This window comes from Octodon degus, unplaced genomic scaffold (assembly GCF_000260255.1).
Source record: "Octodon degus isolate 3935 unplaced genomic scaffold, OctDeg1.0 scaffold00002, whole genome shotgun sequence".
NCBI classification, from domain to species: Eukaryota; Metazoa; Chordata; class Mammalia; order Rodentia; family Octodontidae; genus Octodon; species Octodon degus.
The window spans coordinates 36,016,000-36,036,964 of NW_004524578.1; the positions used below are offsets into that span (position 1 = coordinate 36,016,000).

The window sequence follows — 20,965 nt, forward strand, 5'->3', positions numbered from 1 at the left end:
TTAAAGAAATTGTATCATTTCTATAATATCTTATCTATTTTTATACCCTCTTTAAAATAACTTTTAAAAATAGAAAGAACAAGAGAATAAAGATTCTACATTTATGGAAAGGAAGAGTAATGTTTTAACTATTTGATCAGTCTTACATGCATACATCAGGCAGTCTGAGCAACAAATTTGATGATAAAAATGTGTAATATAATAACCATTGCTAATTTCTTGTTCTTGCTTTGAAATTCTGTACCACTTTTATTGCCTTAGGGTGCTTTGTTTTTGTCCTTGTTCTTGTTACTTGTTTTTGTTTCTTTCCTCTTTAAAATAAACTAATAAAAGAACATAAGTGAAAAACATAGTCCCTTTGATTCAATTTTAAAAAATCAGAATGAAACTTAATTCAGCCTCTGTAACTACCTACATTGATCCAAAGCACATCACATTCTCTTTTTCTCAGTAAAATGAAGGTGTTAAATTTGGTCAGTATTTGCCAACATTTTTGTATTTCCAAACCTTTTCCTTTGTAAGATATAATTTAATGAGACTCATTACAATTCTTAAAAATCTTTAAACAATTATTGAACTACTTATATAATAAGTAGCTTGTAAGTAGAATATATTTTTAATTTTGATCAATGTAGTAATAAAATTTTGCATTGAAATATAATTTAAAAATTATCAAAAAAATGAATAAAAATAAAAATTATCACCATGCTATATAAGTTATGACTTGTATCTATTTAGGAAAAAGTATGTTAACTTACTTTAAATTATGTAAGAAAAAGTATGATAAGTTGGCCAACATAAAAATGTTATACTGCATTTGATCTGGAATGGTAGTGAAATTTTGATTATATGTTTGATATCAAAATTAGGTAAATATTTTTGTCATGATTTGCATAAATCTTTAATTGTATATTGTAAAAAATTTATTAACATGTTTCTTACAGTTTTGCTTAACTGACATTTGTTTACAAGCAGTTCCTCTTGAGTAATTTATAAGTCCTTATAGGTACAAATTATTTTTAAGTACTGAAAAATCCTAATGAATATGGCTATTATTGAATTTTCAGTATTATGAAAATTATTTGAGAATCTATGGACACTACTATGGACACTATGTATAAAATCTAGTGCAAGAGTTTTAACCAAATGAATGTATTTTGCCACTAGTTAAAAGTACCCCAGCTAAATTTTATAGAATAATTATTTTTGTATTTCTTATTAATATAAATGAACATCATTATTACTCATCCTGTTATTAAGCAGTGATCTCATGTTATGGGTGCATCAAATAATATATACCTAAAGAAACATTTTAAGCAACAAAAATATAAATAAACCATCTTAGCTGAGAAATAAGTTGAGTGGGTCATGAATATGTACTTTGATCTTTGCTAACCACACATATGTTCTCCTGATACATATTCATCGATGTTTAAATTCCTGTTAAAAAAGATAAAATGCAAAAATTTATTTTTATTGTTTGATAGAAAAATTTAAGTGAAACAGACATCACCTGCCTTTGAAAACACGAACCTCCAAAACATCTTTGCAAATCCCTGAGAGGGTGACAAAGACTTATCCACAAAATAATATAAATGTTAAACCAAACATAGGTCTCCTTATATAGAAAGAGAATTTAGAATTCCTTACTTGTACATGCATGTATTAGTACAGGTAATGCGCAAAGTATATGCTCATAAGACAGAGTAACTCATTTGTTAAGAGACTAGTAACAACTCTCACTATGAAAAGAGGAGCTTCCTCTCAAATTAGGTGGCTGTCATGGTAGGTCATTAGGATTAAATAGAAGAACTAAATTAGAAACAAGAATTAACTTCATTTGACTAAAAAGGTGAAAGTACAAAAGGCAACAAGATTTCTGAATGTTATAGCAAAGTCTACTGTCCAGCGTGAGACAGATCTGTGTTGGAGTTCAGCTGCATTCTGTAGTGTGTGATTTAAGCAAGTTATTTAAGCTTTTAACGTCAGTTCATTCATCTATAAAATGTGGATAATAGAAATATAAAGTGTATGGTGTTGTAAGGAGTAAACTGGCATTGTAAGGAGTTGATTTACATAAAAAGATCAGGGCAGTACTTGAACATAGAAAGCTTTCGACATAACTATTATTTCTTTGTCTGATGTTCCTCTAGTAAGGTAATCCTAATGAATTTTTGGTGTCTTTCTTTTCTTTCAGATTTCTGAGGGGAACTCCAATCTATCAAGTGAAACTTCACCAACTTCCAGAATTTCAGGCCAACATTTTTTAGGTGCAACATTAGTAGGGTAAGTTAGTATAGAGTCCCTTAAGCAAATATTTGGGAAGAGAATTGTTTCAGATTTTGGATTTTTAAAAAAACTCTTAAACATTTGAATTACATAATAAAATAAACCTTCAAAAATTTATTTATATTCATATATACCTTAGTCATCTAACCCGAAGGCAATTTTATGGAATATTTTTATTAACTTTATTCATTTTGATGGTGACCCATCACATGAGGCTAGGAATTTTCCACTTGTGATATTATGTCAAAGCTCAAAAACCTTCAAATTTTGTATTTCAGAGTTTTGGATTAAGGATGCTCAACCTAAATGAAAAAAAGAGTGTTTTTTCTTTATTTTATTATAAGCATTCTTGGAAAATAATTTTCTGACATTATGTAAATTTGGAAGAATTCCGTTTAAGAGGACTTTCTTTTTTATTAGGATATATGTGCAATACGTGATAATTATGCTTATCTTGGGGAATCGTTACACATGTGCATCACATCTTAATCACTTTTACTTCCCCTTCCCTCCCAGCTCTTCTGCCTCCTCCCATTCCCAGATCCCCTGCCCATCCCTACAAAGTCTATCTCCTGTTTTCTATCATCTATTTTTTATTTTGCTCTTTAACTCATTGATACTTTGGGTGTCTCATATAAGAAAGAGGCATGCAGTTTTAACCTTCTGCTTTTGATTTGCTTTATTTAGCATTGTGGTCATGAGTTGCATCCATTTCCCAACAAATGACTTAAGTTCATTTTTCTTTACAACAGTGTAGTAATCCAGTGTGTGTATCTACCATAATTTTTATCTGTTTACTTGTTGGTGGGCATGTAAGTCATTCCTAAGATTTAGCTGTTATGAATTGTGCTGCTATAAACATGGTTATACATGTAGGATGTCCCTAACTTTTTTGGGTAGATACCCAGAAGGGTTGGAAACAGCATCTTGCTATGTTACTCAGGCTGTACATGGGCTATTGAGCTGTTAATGTAGCCCTGACTGGTGGCTACTCCCCTCCTCCTTCAGACTCCTGAATTTTGGGATGACAAGCTTGTATTATCATGCCAGGCTTGAAAAAATTATTCATTCATTCATTCATTCATTCATTCATTCATTTATTACTGGGGATCAAAAAAAGATGTTTTATAAAGATACAAAATTTAAATAATTTTATTCATTTTAATGAGAAAAAAGATAAAATAGCAATAAAAGAGTTTCCAGAACAGGTTACTAGGACAGTTACAATAATTAATATGTTGCATATTGTTGTCTTCATAGTAGTTACTCAGAGGACAATATGTAGACATGAAATCTTGTCTAAACACTATTAGTACAAACCTTTCTTCTCATTGAGCTAAAGAAAGTAGCTGTATATCTATTCTATCTATCTTGTATACACATATATATTTTTTTCATTAAAAAATGGTCCTTTATTTATATCCCTTTTTTTTGTTTTGTCAAACATGGGTGTTCCATTGCTGTTAGAAAAGCTATATTTAGAGATATCTTTAAAGAGTCTTTTCATAATTGATTCCAGTCCAAATATTGTAGCTACTTGAGTTCAGCAAAATAACCTAATACAGTCCAAGTCCATAATAGTAGTGAGTTATCAGCACAACTGGCAATTGTCCGAAGTTGTTGACTTCAGCCTTTTATAGCTCAGCATATTAATATAGCTTTACTTTTTGCATCTTGTGGTTACACTTTTCTGCTGGATGGTTAAGACCTAGATAAAGCAAGACCCATATAACTCAAAATGTTACTTTTGCTATCTGACAAGGTCAGTCAAATCCCTTCAGGATTTACCCCGAAACCATGTACAGCACCTTGTGGATCTTTTGTCAGTGCCAGCCATCTGAATGTGTCACAGCCATTGCTCAACCAATTTGCTCTCGTGAAAGCCTGAGAGAATTTATTCTCTCTAGCTGACTCTCCTTAGGCACACTATGCATCATCGATCATTTCCTCTGTGGCCTCATAATCTCCTTGATCAGAAAATTTGGGACAGCACTTAGTTACAGGATGTCACAGCAGAGGTTCTCTTATGTCCTGAGTCCTCACTGACTTTGAAGGGCTAGGGCCAAAATATTGGCTATCTTTTTAGCCAATCTATCTGTCTAATTTTTGGTCTGCAAACTTTAGTTGTTAAACATCCAGAAGAGACACTTACTGATATTACTATCCTATAACAGAGGCAGTTAAACTTAACACCACTATCTGTCTGAATATCATATACCTTAGACATAAAATGGAACTGCTATTTTCCAACAACCAGGGATGTTCTAAAATTTAAATCCCTACAGAATGCTAAAAAACAATTATACATTTTTACACAGATATTTAGAAATCAAACCACATTTAACATTGTAGCAGTACAATCCTGCTACATTTTTGTTTTCTTGTCCCTTGTTTACTTATATTACCTTTTTAAAACATACATTTACTTTAAAGAGAGTATAGCAATAATTGATATGACATTAGGAGCAGTATGCATTTAGAAGACCAAAATGACAAGTATTTTTTAAGCATGGTTTTAGCATTACACATTGCTGTCTGCAATATAGTTACTTAGTCCACAGATATCAACATATAGAGTTAGTCATAGTGAGAATTCTACCCGTTAACTTTCATTTTCAAAAACCTGATGGAAGTTCTTAGGACCATTCCCTTTACCATCTTGTTTATATAAATGTATGTTTTTTTTTGCCCTGGCCATATTTCCTAATTTCTTCCTTTCTCTCCTTACGTTGTTTAATCCTTAAGTTCTCTCTTTCCATTTAACTGTGTTTTAATTTTTATTTCTTCTTTTGAGTTCTTACATTAGGGAGACAGTACAATATTTACACATGTGGGTCTGGTTTATTTCACTTATGTCTTCAAGTTGCATCCACTTATACATGAAGGCTTCGTGTTTATTTTTCTTTATAGCTGAGTAGTACACCATCGTATAAAACCACCACATCTTTTTCATCCATTCCTCAGGTGATGGGCATTTTGGTTGCTTCCAAGATTTAGCTATCACAAATTGTGCTGCTATAAACATAGGCTATAAGCATACAAATTTAAAATGCTTTTCAAAATATCTGTAATGTTTCAAATATCATATTAGTATTGGGTGTCTTCATTGTCTCATTGGCTTAGGTTAGGATGTTTCAAAGGGATGATGCAGCTTTAGTTAGGCATTAAAGACCTGGTGATTAGATTAGTGTTTCCTCCTCTTTCTTTTTTCTCTCTTTTAATTTTAATCGTCTATCTATCTATCTATCTATCTATCCATCTATCTATTTGGTACAGGGTCTCACTACACAGCTAGGACTCATAGTGATCCTCCTGTGTCAGCCTGCCCAGCTCTGGGATTATAGGTATATACCACCACACCAGGTTTCGGGGCTAGCACAGCATGCCCAGCATGGCATGTGGTACCAGGGATTGAACCCAGGTCCTTGCACTTGCAGGCAAATGTTTAGACTGCCGAGCTATCTTCCTAGCTCTTTTATATTATGTTTTATCCATTATTTATTAACATAAGCTGCATGATCACACAGGAAAGTGATGTAACTCTGTAAAAGTTAAGCTGAATGTGGTGGTGCTGCCTGTAATTCTCAAACTTGGGAGGCTGAGCAAGAGGATCAAAAATTCAAGTCCTGCCTAGGCAACTTAGCCAGACTTTGTCTCAGAATAAAAATTAAAAAGGTGAGTAACAAGGTCCTGGGTTTGATCTCCAGTATGACAAAAAGAAGTTAATATTTCTTAGTATTTCTGGTGATATCAAAGGACTGCTTGATCAGAGAGAACATTAAAATAGCTGTAGACATACACCGAGTTTCTTGAGTTGGCTCCTTCAGCTGTGCTGGCTCACTGTGCACACGGGAGATGCAATGGAGAACCCTAAGCTCTATGAAGAGAGAACTGCATGCTTTTGAAGTCCTTATCATATAAACATCATTTTAAAAAAGTTTCTTGAAGTAAAAAAAATTAAATTAGTGCACATCCATGTATAACTGATGAGACAGATCAGCTTTCCTTTTGTCCTGATGATCCCTGATTGCTAAAGTCATCCTTGGCCATTCAGGACACAGAGGAATGGCTACCACCTAATGTTTAACATATCAATACTTGATGGAAAATACCCGCTCCCTGTTATGCCTAAGATGTTTGATATTCAGACAGATAGTGAAGTTAAACCCAACTGCATAAGTTGTAGGGTAATAATAAACTTCTCCTCTGGAGGGTTAAAAACCTAAGTTTGCAGATCAAAAATTAGAGAAATAGAAGGGTTGCAAGGACAGCCAACATTTTGACCATAGCCTTTCAAGGTCAGTGAAGACTCATGACATAGGAGAACCTATACTGGAATATCAGGTAACTCAGATGTGTCCCAAATTTTCTGATCAAGGAGCTTATGGGGCCACAGAGCAACATGATCGATGACGTAGAGTGTGCCTAAGGAGAGTCCCCTGGAGAGAAGACATTCTCTCAGGCTTTCACAGACAGCAAATTGGTCAAGCAATGGCCATGACTTATACACATGGCTGACACTGACAAAGGATCTGCAAATTGCAATACAGGGTTACAGGATAATTCCAGAGGGTACTTGACTGACCTTATCAGATACAAAAGTTACATTTTTTGTTACATAGGTCTTGCTTTACCTTGGTCTTAACCATCCAGCAGAAAAGTATAAAAACTAGGTATATAAAGTAAAGCCATATTAATATGCTGAGCTATGAAAGGCTCAAGTCAACAACTTCTGCAGATAACCCACTACTGTTGTGGACTGCTGGACTGTGTTGGATTGTTTTGCTGAATTCACGCACCTATAGTATTTAGATGCCAATGGAATACCCATTTCTGACAGGACTAAACAAAAAAAAAGGGGATACAAAGGAAGGACCATTTTGTATCTGTATACATAGAATAGTTAGGATAGATATACAGCTACTTTCACTTAATTCAATAAGAAGAAAGATTTGTACTAATAGTTTGGACAAGATATTCTGTCTGCATCTTGTACTATGGATAACCACTAAGAAGATAACAATGTACAATATATTAATTATTGAAACTGTCCTATTAATCAGTTTTGAAACGGTCTCATTGCTATTTGTTTCTCAATAAAATAAAATTTAAAAAAAGAATGGCCACCAACTGAGAGACTGTGCTGGAAGAACAGAAGGGCAAGAGTGGCACAGCTCCCACAGCCAGTCACCCAGTCGGTACAGACAAAGGCCCAAAATGGTTCGCAAAGTAAACACCAATTCTGAATCAGTTGGCAAATGTTTTGACTATCACCTTGTGGCATACCTACCTCATTTTTTTCTCCTTCATTTCTCTTTAATGTCGGACCAAAAAAAGGCAGTAGATGTTTATTCTTTATACAAGTTTATTAAATCATCTCATTATTTTTGATTGCTAAGGCTTAAACAGATTTATCTAAAAGAGCAAATTGCTTCTTTATTTTTCTCAGATGTTCACCAAATGAAGATAAATATGGTAGTAAAAGCTGCAGCTCCAACTTTGTTTTTGGAGAAAACATGGTAGAAAGAGTTTTGGTAAGATTTCGGTAAATATTTTCATTATGATAGGGTTGTCACTCCAAATTTCTGAAAGCAAATTTAATTAAAATCAGTGTTGAACCGTAGCATACTGGATTCAAAGGCATACTCTTTGTCTTTAACTAGAAAGGTTCTCCTGGGAGCATGTCATAGTTAGAATAAGAGAAACCCAGACAGGAAAAGTACTGCATAATTATATCATTATTACTGATGTGAGATATTAAATAGTTCTTTGAGTCATGTTAAAGCAGAAGTACCTGAGGAAATCCCAGAATTATCTGCAGTAGTTAAATAAGCTTAACTTGTAGTGACATTTTAATATAGTTTTAAATAACATTTTATAATAAGATGTATTCAACACCATTTACCAGTGTATTCTAATTAATTACGACTCCACCCTTTAAGCTCTTACATCGAAAAGCATTAGTATAACTTCTTTTGGAAATTTAAGAGGAAAAATCACAGTGCTTTGTTTGCCTAGGGAAATACATTTACCCAGTGAGAATTGCTACTATTCCTATCCTCCTTAATTAATACCGGGCATTTCCCTCCAGGAGGCAGTGGCTGCTCTTCCTTCTATAGAGCTCTGATTTCTAAGACAGCATAGTCAAAGGGGAACTTCACAGCAAGTCAAAGCTGTGACTCTGATTTTATCTGTGCCCCACAGCTCTGAGATTCTTTCAGCTTTTTCCCAGGCCAGGATAATGGTTAAAAGATGCCCCAGATTGTTGCTTGTCTTTCTGTTACAAGTTACATGAGGAATCCTAAGAAAGCTGCAAAGATAGTTTTTAAGCACATGTAAAGGTCTAGGTTAATAGAAGGGCCAACTCACAGTGTCAGGTAATTCCAAAATTATTAATGCTTTCATGAATCATTTTTTAATGTATTTGGTACAGGGTCTATAGGGTCTCACTACACAGATCAGACTCATAGTGATCCTCCTATTCTCAGCCTCGCAAGATCTGGGATTACAGGTGTGTGCCACCATGGCCAGTCTCAATCACTGTCTCAGTGTGCTCTGGGGGTGGGGCTGACACAGCATGTCAGGGATGGAACCCCAGACCCTGCATCTGGCTAAGCAGGCACTTTAATCTGCTGAGCTATCTAGCCGGCCTTATAAATCATTTTTAAGACTCTGGTTATTCTACACGTGCTTCAGGCTATCACTCAGTTCCATTAAGTAGTACTGTAGCTCTTTAGCTTCAGACGTACCTTCCTGCCATTCCCAAGAAAGTTAGCTCCACCAATCCTAGAGCTATTGACTCTCATCTTTGGACCCAAATCAGAATGTTGGCAGCTCTTGGGTTACTTTCCATGCAATATATTTAGACACATTTGTTCTATGTTCTTTAAATTTCACACTAGCCATAGCTTCTGTAAAATTGTCAGACATAACTAAGATGCCTTCCAGCCCTCATGGAACACTTGAACTCATCAAACATGTATTAAGTTCCTATAACACAGAAAGCACTGGTCTCTTGTTAGGCTGCATGTTAAAACCATCTGGTGCACCTTTAAAGAATTTTTATGCCTGTGCTTCACCCTAAAGCAGTTATGTCAGAATCTCTGTAGGTAGAGCCTGTTATCAAGTGATTCTAATGTATAGTCGTGTTTGAAAGCCATCTGGGTAAGTGATCACATAAAGGTCAAGGGGACGCTACACAGTGAGAGGGGACATGAGCTTCAGTCAGGATTATAGAGGTTTGGGTTGAGGGAACTTGAACACATTTCCAATGAGGATTTTAAATTTGATTAATAAGAGGGCCTAAATTTCCTAATCCCTTCACTTAGCAATATAGTAATAGATGACATGAACTATGGAGATAGTTTGTAGCTTTGCTCTACAATCTTGCAAACCAATGGCCTTGAAATGTAGGTGCCAAGATGTACTTTTGATTACTGGCTGACCATGTGCTTTTAGAGTGAGTTTCAGATCCAGGGTTTCTATTATTTTTCTTTTTAAAAAAACGTATTTTCTTAAAATGAAAATAATTATATTGATCTCTACCAATTCTAAACAGATAACCTGATGTCTGAAAAAATGCAAAAGACTCTTGAATTCATAAAGGAAAAGATATAAGCCAAAATATAAAAGTATCATCATGCCATTTTCCCCTCTTCTGTAGGGGCCTATCCATGTTTGTATATAACATGGCAGTTGTTTTATTTTTTATTTAAGCTTTGATCATACTAGATGCATATATTCCTAAGAATGCAGCTTCAAATGTAATTGTTGGCAAAAAAAAAAAAATTGCCTTGGCGGAAAAGTTAGAATTCTTGCTACACAGGTATCCTCTGACATATTTAGTGGAGTTTTCATATAATTTTTTTTTCTTCCATGAAGTGGATAGCAGGATTGAATTTGGGGAAATGCTGAAATAACTTGAAACTAATATGAGGGCTGCATTTCCTAGGCATTACTCCCGGCTAGTAGAAGCATGGAATGGCCACGAGCTTCCTCTGAGACACCAGTACTTTTGCCATTATTCCTGGGCTGCCGCCCATCCAAAATAGGCCAGTGGTAACTAGATTATAGTGTTTTGTTTTGTTTAACAATGAGAACCAAAGTCCTCCAACAAGAGGGGTAGAGTTCCCTGTTCAGCATACAGGAAGCTGGAAACAAAAACACAGCAGCTGGGTTTGTGTGCTCTGTTGAAATAGAACAAGAAAATTATCTTTTGGCTTACTGCAAGTGTACATGGATAAAATTAAATAATGCGTCTGTTGCCTACCTAGGGCACTCAAAAAGCAGCCCAGCCTCAACTAGAAAATGATTCAGATGCCAAGGATAAAACATTTAAATCTATTCTGAAATTTCCTATCAACTCTACAAATTCAAGTAAGAATTTTTTATTTATAAAGCATTCGATATAAGTACTTTGTCAATATCTATAACTATAAAGTAAAAATCAAAATAATTTAGTATTTAAACAATTTTGGTAAAGGTTAAAACATACACATATGGCAACCTGATATTACAAGTTGTACTAACATTTTAATTTAATGGTATGTGGAGTCAATAAGCAGATTTTACCCAAACTCAAGCATTTTGATTTTTTTAAATATAAAATAAGGAGACAGGCAACAAGGAACTTTTACAGCAGAAAAATGAGGCCTTCTATGTGACCCCCCAACTTCTTTTAGGAACAGCCTCTATTAAAAGTGGATCTCTGATTGAATCAGCTGCTGCCTTCGCATCCCAACCATCACGAAAATGCTTGCTGGAGAAAATTGATGTTGTAACAGGAGAGGAAGAAGAACACAATGTGTTAAAGGTCTGTAGGTTGCGTATTGCTCTTTCTGGTAGCACTTACACATATAGAATAAAGTAACCATCAGAAGGGACAGCTTTAAAAATGCTGACAAATAATTTTCAGGAAGACTAAGTGCTCAAATAAAAATGTTGGAGGCTTACAGTACTTACACCATTAAGCTATTATCTTCTTACATTTGCATGCACAATTTTCGGGAAAGTGGGTTGTTGGGTTTACAAACATTCCAAGCATCCTGTCTTAAAATAATTTCAGATGTATACTTTATACTTTCCACGATTGCTTTTATAATTAGTGCTATTATCACATGATTGATGAACTTCTACTTACACTGGAGGTTTTTTAATATTTATAACATGACTTGTTTTCAGTTTAAGATAAAATTTCTATTCCTTTTAAAATGTTTAGAATTTAGTATAAATCACGTTTCATAGATGTACTTTAGTATCATATTTGAGTGCTGAGTGGAATCAGTGTATCATAACATAATTTTTCAACAAGTCAGGGATTTTCTTTATCTTTCTCCATCTGCTTTTCTCTCAAACTCTTCCACTCACATCCTCCATGATCTAAGGATGTTTTTACTCTAAGTAGAGGTGTCTCAAAGCATAATCCTTGGATTAGATAAATTCAAGCCTTATTGAATTAATTGCTAGGTATGAAGCCCAGGAATGCCAGGGCTTTTAACTGGCTGTCTGTGTTATTCTTGTACACAGGAGTAGTTGAGAACCACGGTCAATTATTAAATTATAAGAGGAGACCTGGTATCACATCATAGTTTCCCAAGTTTTCATTCTATCTGTAAATTTTAAGCATGCAAATATCTTCATGATTCCCTTACTTTCAAATAAAATTATGTGGCATAAACAAGACTAAGTTTAATGTAAAATTTGGTGTATACAAAAACACAGTAAGTGATAAAGGAAGTATGTATACTATTCTACCATTTATAAAGAAGAATATAAATGGGAAGGATAAATAAGATATAATAGAGGTTGCCTGTTATGGGGTGGAATTTGGCAGATGAGGAAGAAGGGTAGAGGATATTCTTTACTTTGCATGTCTTTTTATTTTTTACTCAAAAGTTGCATACAGTTAAATATATTTCGAAAGCTGATTTACAAATAATTAATGAAGATATTATGGTAAAAGTTCAAAGTATAGCATAGGAAATAATTTACTTTGAAAAAAACTTTCTGTACATTTGACACTTTTAAAAATTGTCATTTAGATCAACTGCAAGCTTTTTATACTCAACAAGGCAACACAATCCTGGACTGAAAGGGGCAGAGGAACTCTGAGACTGAATGACACAGCAAGCAGTGACTGTGGGACATTGCAGTCAAGATTAAGTAAGGAACCGTTTTGTAAAGCAAGCCATAATTTCTCAGGGTAAAATTGCTAATATAGGTACATATTGCTTTCGGACACGTTATAAAATACATCAATAGATCAGACTGCTGAAAACAATATTATTTTCAAAGTACTTTAGAGGTTTCTCATTTCAGGGTGACTCTCCTGTCAGACTGAATAGGTCCCAGTTCCGGTTCCACCACTAACTAGTGACGTTGAAAAAGGGACCTAATCACCCTCTGCCCTAGTTGTACTACCAAATTAAAATGGGATAACTGTAGTTTGCAAGTTCTTGAACAATTGTGAGAATTCAATAAGATACTATGTAAAAAACCTGTGTCAAAACCCAAAATAACCTCAATATCAGTCAAAGAAATATATTGCAAAGCATCTTGCAAAGTAAGTTTTTCCAAAAAATACCCATCTCATAATTTATCTTTGGCCTTTCCCACATGGTGTGGGCCCAGTATCCACAGAAACAGATGTGGGGCTGTTGAGCACTGTAGGCAGAGTTGATAAGCTGGAGTTGCTGAAGGATCCAAGAGGTTTAGCATCCAAAAGGACACCCTGGGCCATTCAGAATCTCACACTGAAAGTGAACATAGGCAGAACTGGTATATGAATGCTTTAGCAGGCATTTCTGAGAGGCTAAATTTTTAGATTATATAAGATGTAGGATCTGGACCCAACTACGTGGTGATTTGTTGGGTTTCAAATACCAAGCTCAAGAAACAGGTAAGGAATAGAATGTAGATTAAAAGAAAAGGAACAACAACAACAACAATAAAAGAATTGGAGTAGTGTTTTCAGTTTTGGAATTGACCAGTAGGTTTCCAAATAATGTAAGCAATATTCTCAAGTTAGTACTAGCTGTTCTTTGCTCTGGTTTAATTCCAGAGCCTACCAAAATCATCATCATCATCATCATCATCATCATCATCAACAACAACTAAGAACCAACTTTTTCTTATGCAGATAACACATATTTTCTACGGTAGTAGAAAACAGAAAGTATAGATCAAAACAAAAAATAAAATAAGATCACTTGAAGCCTGTCTTCCTGAGATAATCTGTTAACAAGGTATCTTCTTGTAGATATTGCTTTCTGTATACACATATGTACACAGATTGCAAAATGTTGTGATCCATAGTGGTACTTTGTTTGGAATCCTATATTTTCTTTTACACAGTATGTTATTATCATCTTTCCACATCAATGTCTTTCTCCAGTTTCTTTATGGGTTCAGAATATTCTTTTGGGTGACTGTACCATAATTTAATTCCATTTTTGACAGTTAAGGTTTTGTTTCAGTTTTTTCTTTTTCATTTTAAACAATTCTTGGGTAAATATTCTTCAGATTAGTCAGTTTAAAAGGAGTTCTAAAATTTTGCCATTTAAAAATATTAGTTAATAATATAATTATAACACTTAAGCTAATCAATAGCTCTCAACATAATGAACGCCAAATATAATTTTTACACCAAGATGTAGTCTAGTCAAATTATAATTTAACAGTTAAAGCATAGTCTGACAAACTGCAAGATTTACTTTGTTTTCAAAAATGGTGAGTTTCCTGGAAGGCTCAGGAATCAAGAGCTATAATCTGACATATTCAATCTTCTGCTACAGTTATGCGCAATCAAGGCAGTTTAAGGCTGATCCTCAACAGCAAACTGTGGGCTCAGATGAAGATTCAAAGAGCAAACCACAAAAATTTACAAATAACAGCTACTGATTTCGAAGACTATGGCATCAAAATATTTTTAATTCAGGTAAATGATACATTTCAGGGTGGATTATCTTACTAACACAGTATATTAGTAGATCTATACCACTTCATTAAAAAAAAAAAGTTTTCATAATGATCTGTACTGTTGGCAAGGAAACTATTCATGTATTATGATTATTTATTGTTTAATGTAAGATCTAAATTGTGTATGGACTTGAGAAATTACCCCATGATGTAATTAACCGGTACCCAGTCCAAGACATTTGTTGATTATGACTTTAAGTATGTCAACAGTCTTACTATGCTGTATTACTGAAGTGACTAGATTGTCAGGAAGACTCCAGGAGGTCTGCAGATTTGCAAGCCTAATGGCTTATACTACAAGTTGATATAGAGAAAGCTTTGGGATCACTGGAAAGAATCTAGTGAGAAAATGGAAAAACACAGGAGTAGCAAGTTACAAGTCCAGAAGCGAATTCCAATTCGAAACATGAGTAAATCTCCAAGGTAACAGGAAGGAAGCACAATTTAGCTCATCCAGGCAGCATAAATACTTGACCTCAAATACAAGATCCAGGCACAAGATAGCTGCCAAGAACAAAGCCCCTCTTCCGTCCCCCTTCAAAAGCTAGGTTTCTCCCATAGGCTGAGACCCAGAGGACTAGAAAAAACTATCCAGATAATTTAGACAGAATGACAGCACAAGTAAATCAGCTCCACGGTAAAATGGAGAAAAAAGTTGGCGTGTGCCCAGTGTTAAAAACCAAATGATTTAATAACTATACATAAGTGTTCTGTCAGGGGCATGTGACATGATGTTTTAAGATGTTGGGAAGAGATGACGCTTAAACCTTGTTTACCATTTACAGAGAGAATACTTGATACTTGGCCAGGCCAAATCTCCTGGTTTTAAGTGGCTAAGGCAGTGTGCTGGCGACTGAGACTGACACTGTTAGCTGTGGTTGAACTTCCAGGCTCACCACCAAACCCATGGTGACTTTTTCAACTGTAGGATCTTTACTAGAGATAAGCAACTTGAGTGAAAGGAAAATTGCTCAATATTGCATATTCAGATATGGTTATTAACCCTTTAGTTGAATACTATGTAGACTGAGCATTCTCAATTCAAAAATTTGAAATACAAAATACTCCAAACATTGAGTCTAAAAGCCCAATTATGCCGTTGTAAGGGGAAAATCCTCTACCTGATCTTATGTGACAGGTCTCAGTCCAAACAAAGGTACACTAAAACTATTGTATAAAGTTAACTTTCAGACAGTGTGTGTAAGGTATATACCAAACAAATGCAGGTCCAGGGAGATAGCTTAGTGGCACAGCGCCTGCCTGCCAAGTGCAAGGCTGTGAGCTTGATTCCTGGTACAAAAAAAAAATCAAAACAAGTAAATTTCATGTTGTGACTTGAGTCTCATCCCTAAGATATCAAATTATGTATATGTAAATATTCCAAATTCTGAAAAAATATAAATATGTATACATATATTTATACCATACTGTATGTATTATATGGCCTTCAGGCAAGTTTCTTTGCTTCCTTAAATTGATTTACTCATGTGCAAAAATGAAAGAAACAATAATACTACACATTATAAAGCTATTGAGATCAAACAACTAAGATGATTGTGAAAAAAATGTAATTTCACTTATTAATACAAATGAGTGTTTTTCATACCAGAAAATAGTTGCTCATTCTTCAAAAATTCTTCTAGTACATGAAACAGTTCCATTGTTATGTACCATAATTTATTCCATTAATCCCACTGATCTGAATGACAAAAGCTGAAGCTTCAAGACCCAACAATTTGTTGGGTAGCTGTAACTGAGAAAATGGATTTTACTTTCTGATCTACAATTTCCTTGTTTGCAAAAGGAAATGAGTATATATTGAATGCTTGTGCTAACTGCTCTTGTGAACATGATGGAATAAACAATGTGCCCCCAGTATTGAAAGAACTGAATAAAAACAGAACATAATTGTCACTGTTACACTAATGGTACTTATTGTTAACATCATTTTTATGTTAATAACTATAAAAATAGCATTAAAAAGTACTGATAAGCAAAAACTTCTGATGTGTTTTTTTTTAATAGCATAAATTGCTCTAATAAATTTTGCTTCCTTACAAAGCTACGTGACTTGAAAGAATGTTTAAGAAAAGTAATGGAAAAGAAATATAAGCCTTTTTTCTCTAACCCTACAAATCTTATGTAGTATAAAATAGTGAAGGAAGAATGGTCATACACACTTAGGTTCAAATAGAAATACCTTAAATTACAAAATTTTATTTTCCTATTTTAAAGTGTATACAAAGGGCTGGTGAGATGGCTCAGTGGTCTAAAGCACCTACTTAGAAGAAGCTCAGCAAAGCGCAGGGACCGCAGTTCAAGCCCCCAGCACCACATGTCAGCCAGCCCCGCCCCCTGGTGGGCTGAGCTGGCCACACACACACACACACACACAAATAAATAAAAAAAAATTAAAAAAAAAAAAGTGTATACAAAATTATGTTAGAATGCAATTTGATGCAAGATTGTTTTTATCTCTTACAGGAATGTTAGAAGTTATTTAAATTCTACATGTTAGCCTTATTACAGTTCTTTCTTTACTAATAGTGAAAAATTAAAAATCTGTAAAATGTGATTAGTGTTAGTAGGTGATTTATATTCCTAACAACTTAATTTTCCTCTCTTAGGCTGGTGCTAAAGATACAGGATATCTTTACGCAGCAATACATCATCGCATTGTTGCCCTTCGAAGCTTTGATAATAAGCAGAAAGATGTCAATCAAGCTGAAAGCCAGTCAGAAAGAGTCCTCCAACAGTTGAACTATGAAAGCTGCGATGAAGATGAGGATGATCTCATCCAAGTCACTAAAAATGGATCAGGTAAATAATTAGATTTCAGGGCTGGGGATATAGCTCAGTGACATAAGCGCCTACCTAGCAAGCACAAGGTCCCAAGTTCGATCTCCAGGTACTGATAAAAAAATAAAATAGAGTAAAATAAAAGGTAGATGGATAGATAGATAGATAGATAGATAGATAGATAGATAGAGATAGATAGATATAGGTACATATAGATATAGCTATCTAGATATATAAAACAGACATGTCAAGCACAATCCCAATATTGATTTCAAAAAGTAAAAGTGATCTGTTTAAAGATGGTGGCTACAGTCTTGGCTGTTTTGATCTGAGGAGCAGGTTGGAAAATCTGAGTGGTTTTCATTAGAATCTTATCAAATTAGCTTCATTGTAATACCTACATGTTATTTGCCTGCAAATTTGTCAAACATACTATAATTACAAATTAAAGTATTACATTGCTAACCACTTATTCCTATTTCTCTTGTTCTCATTCTACTATTATCTATATATTTGGAAGAATTATAAATACATATTATGGGGCCACAGGTAAATATGACTTAAAGCCTGCTTTTTTTCCTTTCAGAATTTAACCGCTTAAAGAATGCCTCCATTCTATCAATTCTATCTTTGAGGTCTGCTTTGCCTAGGCCAAATAAATTATTTGTCTTTTGTGTCAGGATTTACAAATAAACTAAGGTTGAGGAAGAGCCAGGTGTAAACAGACTTAGATTCCAGTGGACCCTCTGACGCGTAGATTTAAAGTATTATTCATCACTATCATTGGGGAAAAGACAATGTCAAAGAACTAGTAAGCATAACAATGCTATGTAAATGTAGTAATTCTAACAAAGCCATCCAAATTTGTTTTTTGTTGTTGTTAATTTGGTTTTGGGTTTTTTTAAAGCAAGTTTCACTTAATCCCTTCACTTAATCTTATCTCAATTAATCCTTAATTCTGTGCAATCATGTAATATAAAAGGACAAGAAAGTAACAAGCATTCTCAACTTTTAGTTATTGTAAAACTTTAGAGCGGCTTTTAATCATACATAATTTAATAATTTACCAGAGAATGTGTATAGAATTAGATAAAAGATCTTCTTTTGCTTATTAATAAAAATGTAATCAAAAGGAAAAATATATAAACCCTGAAGATGAGGACTGTAGCCTGAGTGACTCAGTAAGCCAGAAAACTAAATGAAAATGATGCTGTTATTTTAAACAGATCTGTTAAGGGAATAGCTCACTATTTTCTTAAGCTTATGAAAGTAATAAATAAAATTACCATTTATATGCTTATATTGTCAACAATAAAATGGGATTTTGGAAAAATCAGCTGGTTGCCATTAAAAATGTCAATCTGAAATAAGCAATAAGTGGCAAAATTCTCCCATCAATGTATTACATTCTACTTTGGAAAAGGGAAACCATGCGACTTTCTTGCCAGGGACTGGGGGAGGGGCCACTGACGGGGCTACTTTAGGTGGAGCCAAAGCTTTTTTTTTTTTTTTTTTTGTGGGAACCAGGGATTGAACTCAGGCTGTTGTGCTTGCCAGGCAAGCGCTTATTCTGCTGAGCCATCTCCCCGCCCTATGCGACTTTCTTAATGCAAGATGATGCAATAATGCAAAGCAAATGTCGGTTACGGGAACTTTGTCTTGTGTCAGTTTTACCTCTTTCACTTAGTATTTTCTCCAGTGGGCATTGCAGACAAATGCTAAAATGTTATGGAGGTGATAACATATCTTTTTTATTCTGATGTCATGAATTAAGAAAATTTTTATTCATCTGAAAATGTTATAGTTAAGATTATTAGCAAGAATTCCAAATGTAACTTACAAAATATAGATTCTGTGTGTTTCATTTTCTTGTCAGTGAGCATACTCATGCCTGGTTGGATTCAATATTTAATCCACTCTAAATATATGACATGATAAAATATTAAATTTATATCACAGATCCTTCTAGGTGGACCCACGGCCAATCAGTTGCTTGTTCATGAGCACTACCTACTATAAACATGACGACATCTACAAAATGACTGGTCACCGTGTGGAAACATCTTACCTTAATGAGAAGATACTATTCATTCCTTGAAGAATTTTTATAGAAAAGTTTAAGAAATATAGTTTTTGCCATTTGATTTTTTTCTTTTATGTTTTACACTTTGATTATTGTAAGAAAATGTCAAAATTTAATTCATGAACTTCAGTAGGATAAAAGATATCATTCTTGAAGAATTTAGAATAGAATTTGATAAATAACCTGGATTATTCATCACATTGATGGATATATTGCCTAAATCTATAAACTGCTGGATTTGATAAATGTCTAAGCTTCTTTTCAGTCATATATTGTTTGACTAAAAAAAACAAGTATTTTACTATATTTTCAGTCACTTCTTTAAAAAGTACTATAGTTATGTGATAACATTTCATTAAATCATGTTTATCTTCTGGAAAATATATATTTTTACTTAACCTTTGGATTTCCTAGTAACATAAACGTATATTCAAGTATGGATTCCTGGCAACCTCCTTGGATCCCCCTTCTTTCCTTCTCTTGAATAGGTGTTTTCTTTCCCCCAATAAATATATTCTACTCTTAATCTCTGTTGTTCCTAAAATTCATTCTTCAGTTTTAGAGAACATAAACTCGGCCCAGGTATTTTTCAGGCTGGGAGTTTCATTCTTGTACGCCTTTTGGAAGTTCCACTGAGAACATTGGACAGAGGTAAGAGTGCTTTTCTTTCATAGACTAAATATATTGGGACTTGTTCAGGTAACACATTTTTTCCCACCTCATGCCCACCTAAGTGAGTTTCCATGTTTTCCACCTTACCACATGGTTTTACTTTGTAAATATCCCTAGAAGACACAGCTTAGGGGGCAACCCACTCAGGTTCCCGTTCTGTTCTTCTCTCCCACAAGAGCTTTCTTTCTCTCAATAAATATATTCTGTGTTTAAAAAAAAGTATGGATTCCTTCACAGAAAGTTATCTGTGCTTGTAGTCATTGCATCTGGTATGTCCTTGAGCCATGGTTGGTACACAACAGTTGCTGAATGAGTGAGCAAAATGTAATGCATTACCTATGTATAAAAAGCCAGTACACCAAAATCCAAATATAACTTGTTCTTTGCTTTATCAGATTAAATTGTCATTCACATTCTAGTAGGTGTGGCTGCATAGTTATATTTAAAATTGAGATTTTACTTAAATTCCATTATTATTCTAGATTATAGTCATTTCAATAATTGTGTAACATAAGATTGATGCTCTCTCGTGACATTTCTGTGATACCTCATGACACACACAAGAAAATTTAACTCCCTATTAGCCATATTTCATTTTCAGTCCAGTTTGATTACCCTAGTGTTCAGAATAACTTTTGTTTTATTAAAATTTTTTATTCACTTAATGAGAAAAAAGATAAAATAGCAATGAAAGTTTTAAAATAGGTTAGTATGACAGTTATAATAATACCTTGCATATTGTTGTCTTCATAGTAGTTACTCAGTGGACAAGATGCAGACATGATATCTTGTCTAAACAATATTAGTATAAACCTTTCTTCTCATTGATCTAAGAGAAAGTAGCTGTATATCTATCCTAACTATCTTGTATATACATTTTTTTTTCACTACAAAATGGTCTTTTATTTATATTCCCCCTTTTTGTTTTCTTTTGTCAGAGATGGGTGTTACAATGCTGTTAGAGAAGTCTTTAAAGGGTCATTTCATACTTGATGCCAGTCCAAATAGTGTAGTTACTTGAATTCAGCAAAATAACCCAATACAGTCCAATAGTCCATAATTGTATGGTATTACCAGTATAGCTGGCAATTGTCTGAAGTTGTTGACTTGAGCCTTTTACAGTTCAGCATATTAATATAGCTTTAT

General features: G+C 34.1%; 1 protein-coding gene across 4 annotated transcripts in view; it reads left to right on the forward strand.

The window, feature by feature from the left end:
• Positions 1-19,666, forward strand: part of Ranbp3l (RAN binding protein 3 like) — a 62,498-nt gene extending 42,832 nt beyond the window's left edge. For 2 of the 4 annotated variants that reach the window (XM_023711999.1, XM_023712006.1), the window contains 8 exons: positions 2,198-2,286; positions 7,739-7,823; positions 10,563-10,665; positions 10,971-11,101; positions 12,330-12,450; positions 14,082-14,224; positions 16,893-17,085; positions 19,024-19,666. In XM_023711999.1, the coding sequence (XP_023567767.1) occupies positions 2,198-2,286; positions 7,739-7,823; positions 10,563-10,665; positions 10,971-11,101; positions 12,330-12,450; positions 14,082-14,224; positions 16,893-17,085; positions 19,024-19,067 (909 nt within the window). In that variant the 3' untranslated portion in view covers positions 19,068-19,666. Of the gene's footprint in view, positions 1-2,197; positions 2,287-7,738; positions 7,824-10,562; positions 10,666-10,970; positions 11,102-12,329; positions 12,451-14,081; positions 14,225-16,892; positions 17,086-17,650; positions 17,934-19,023 lie in introns of those variants that run through there. The other 2 variants (XM_023711992.1, XM_023712004.1) reach the window with 1 other exon arrangement.
• Positions 19,667-20,965: the final 1,299 nt, after the last annotated feature.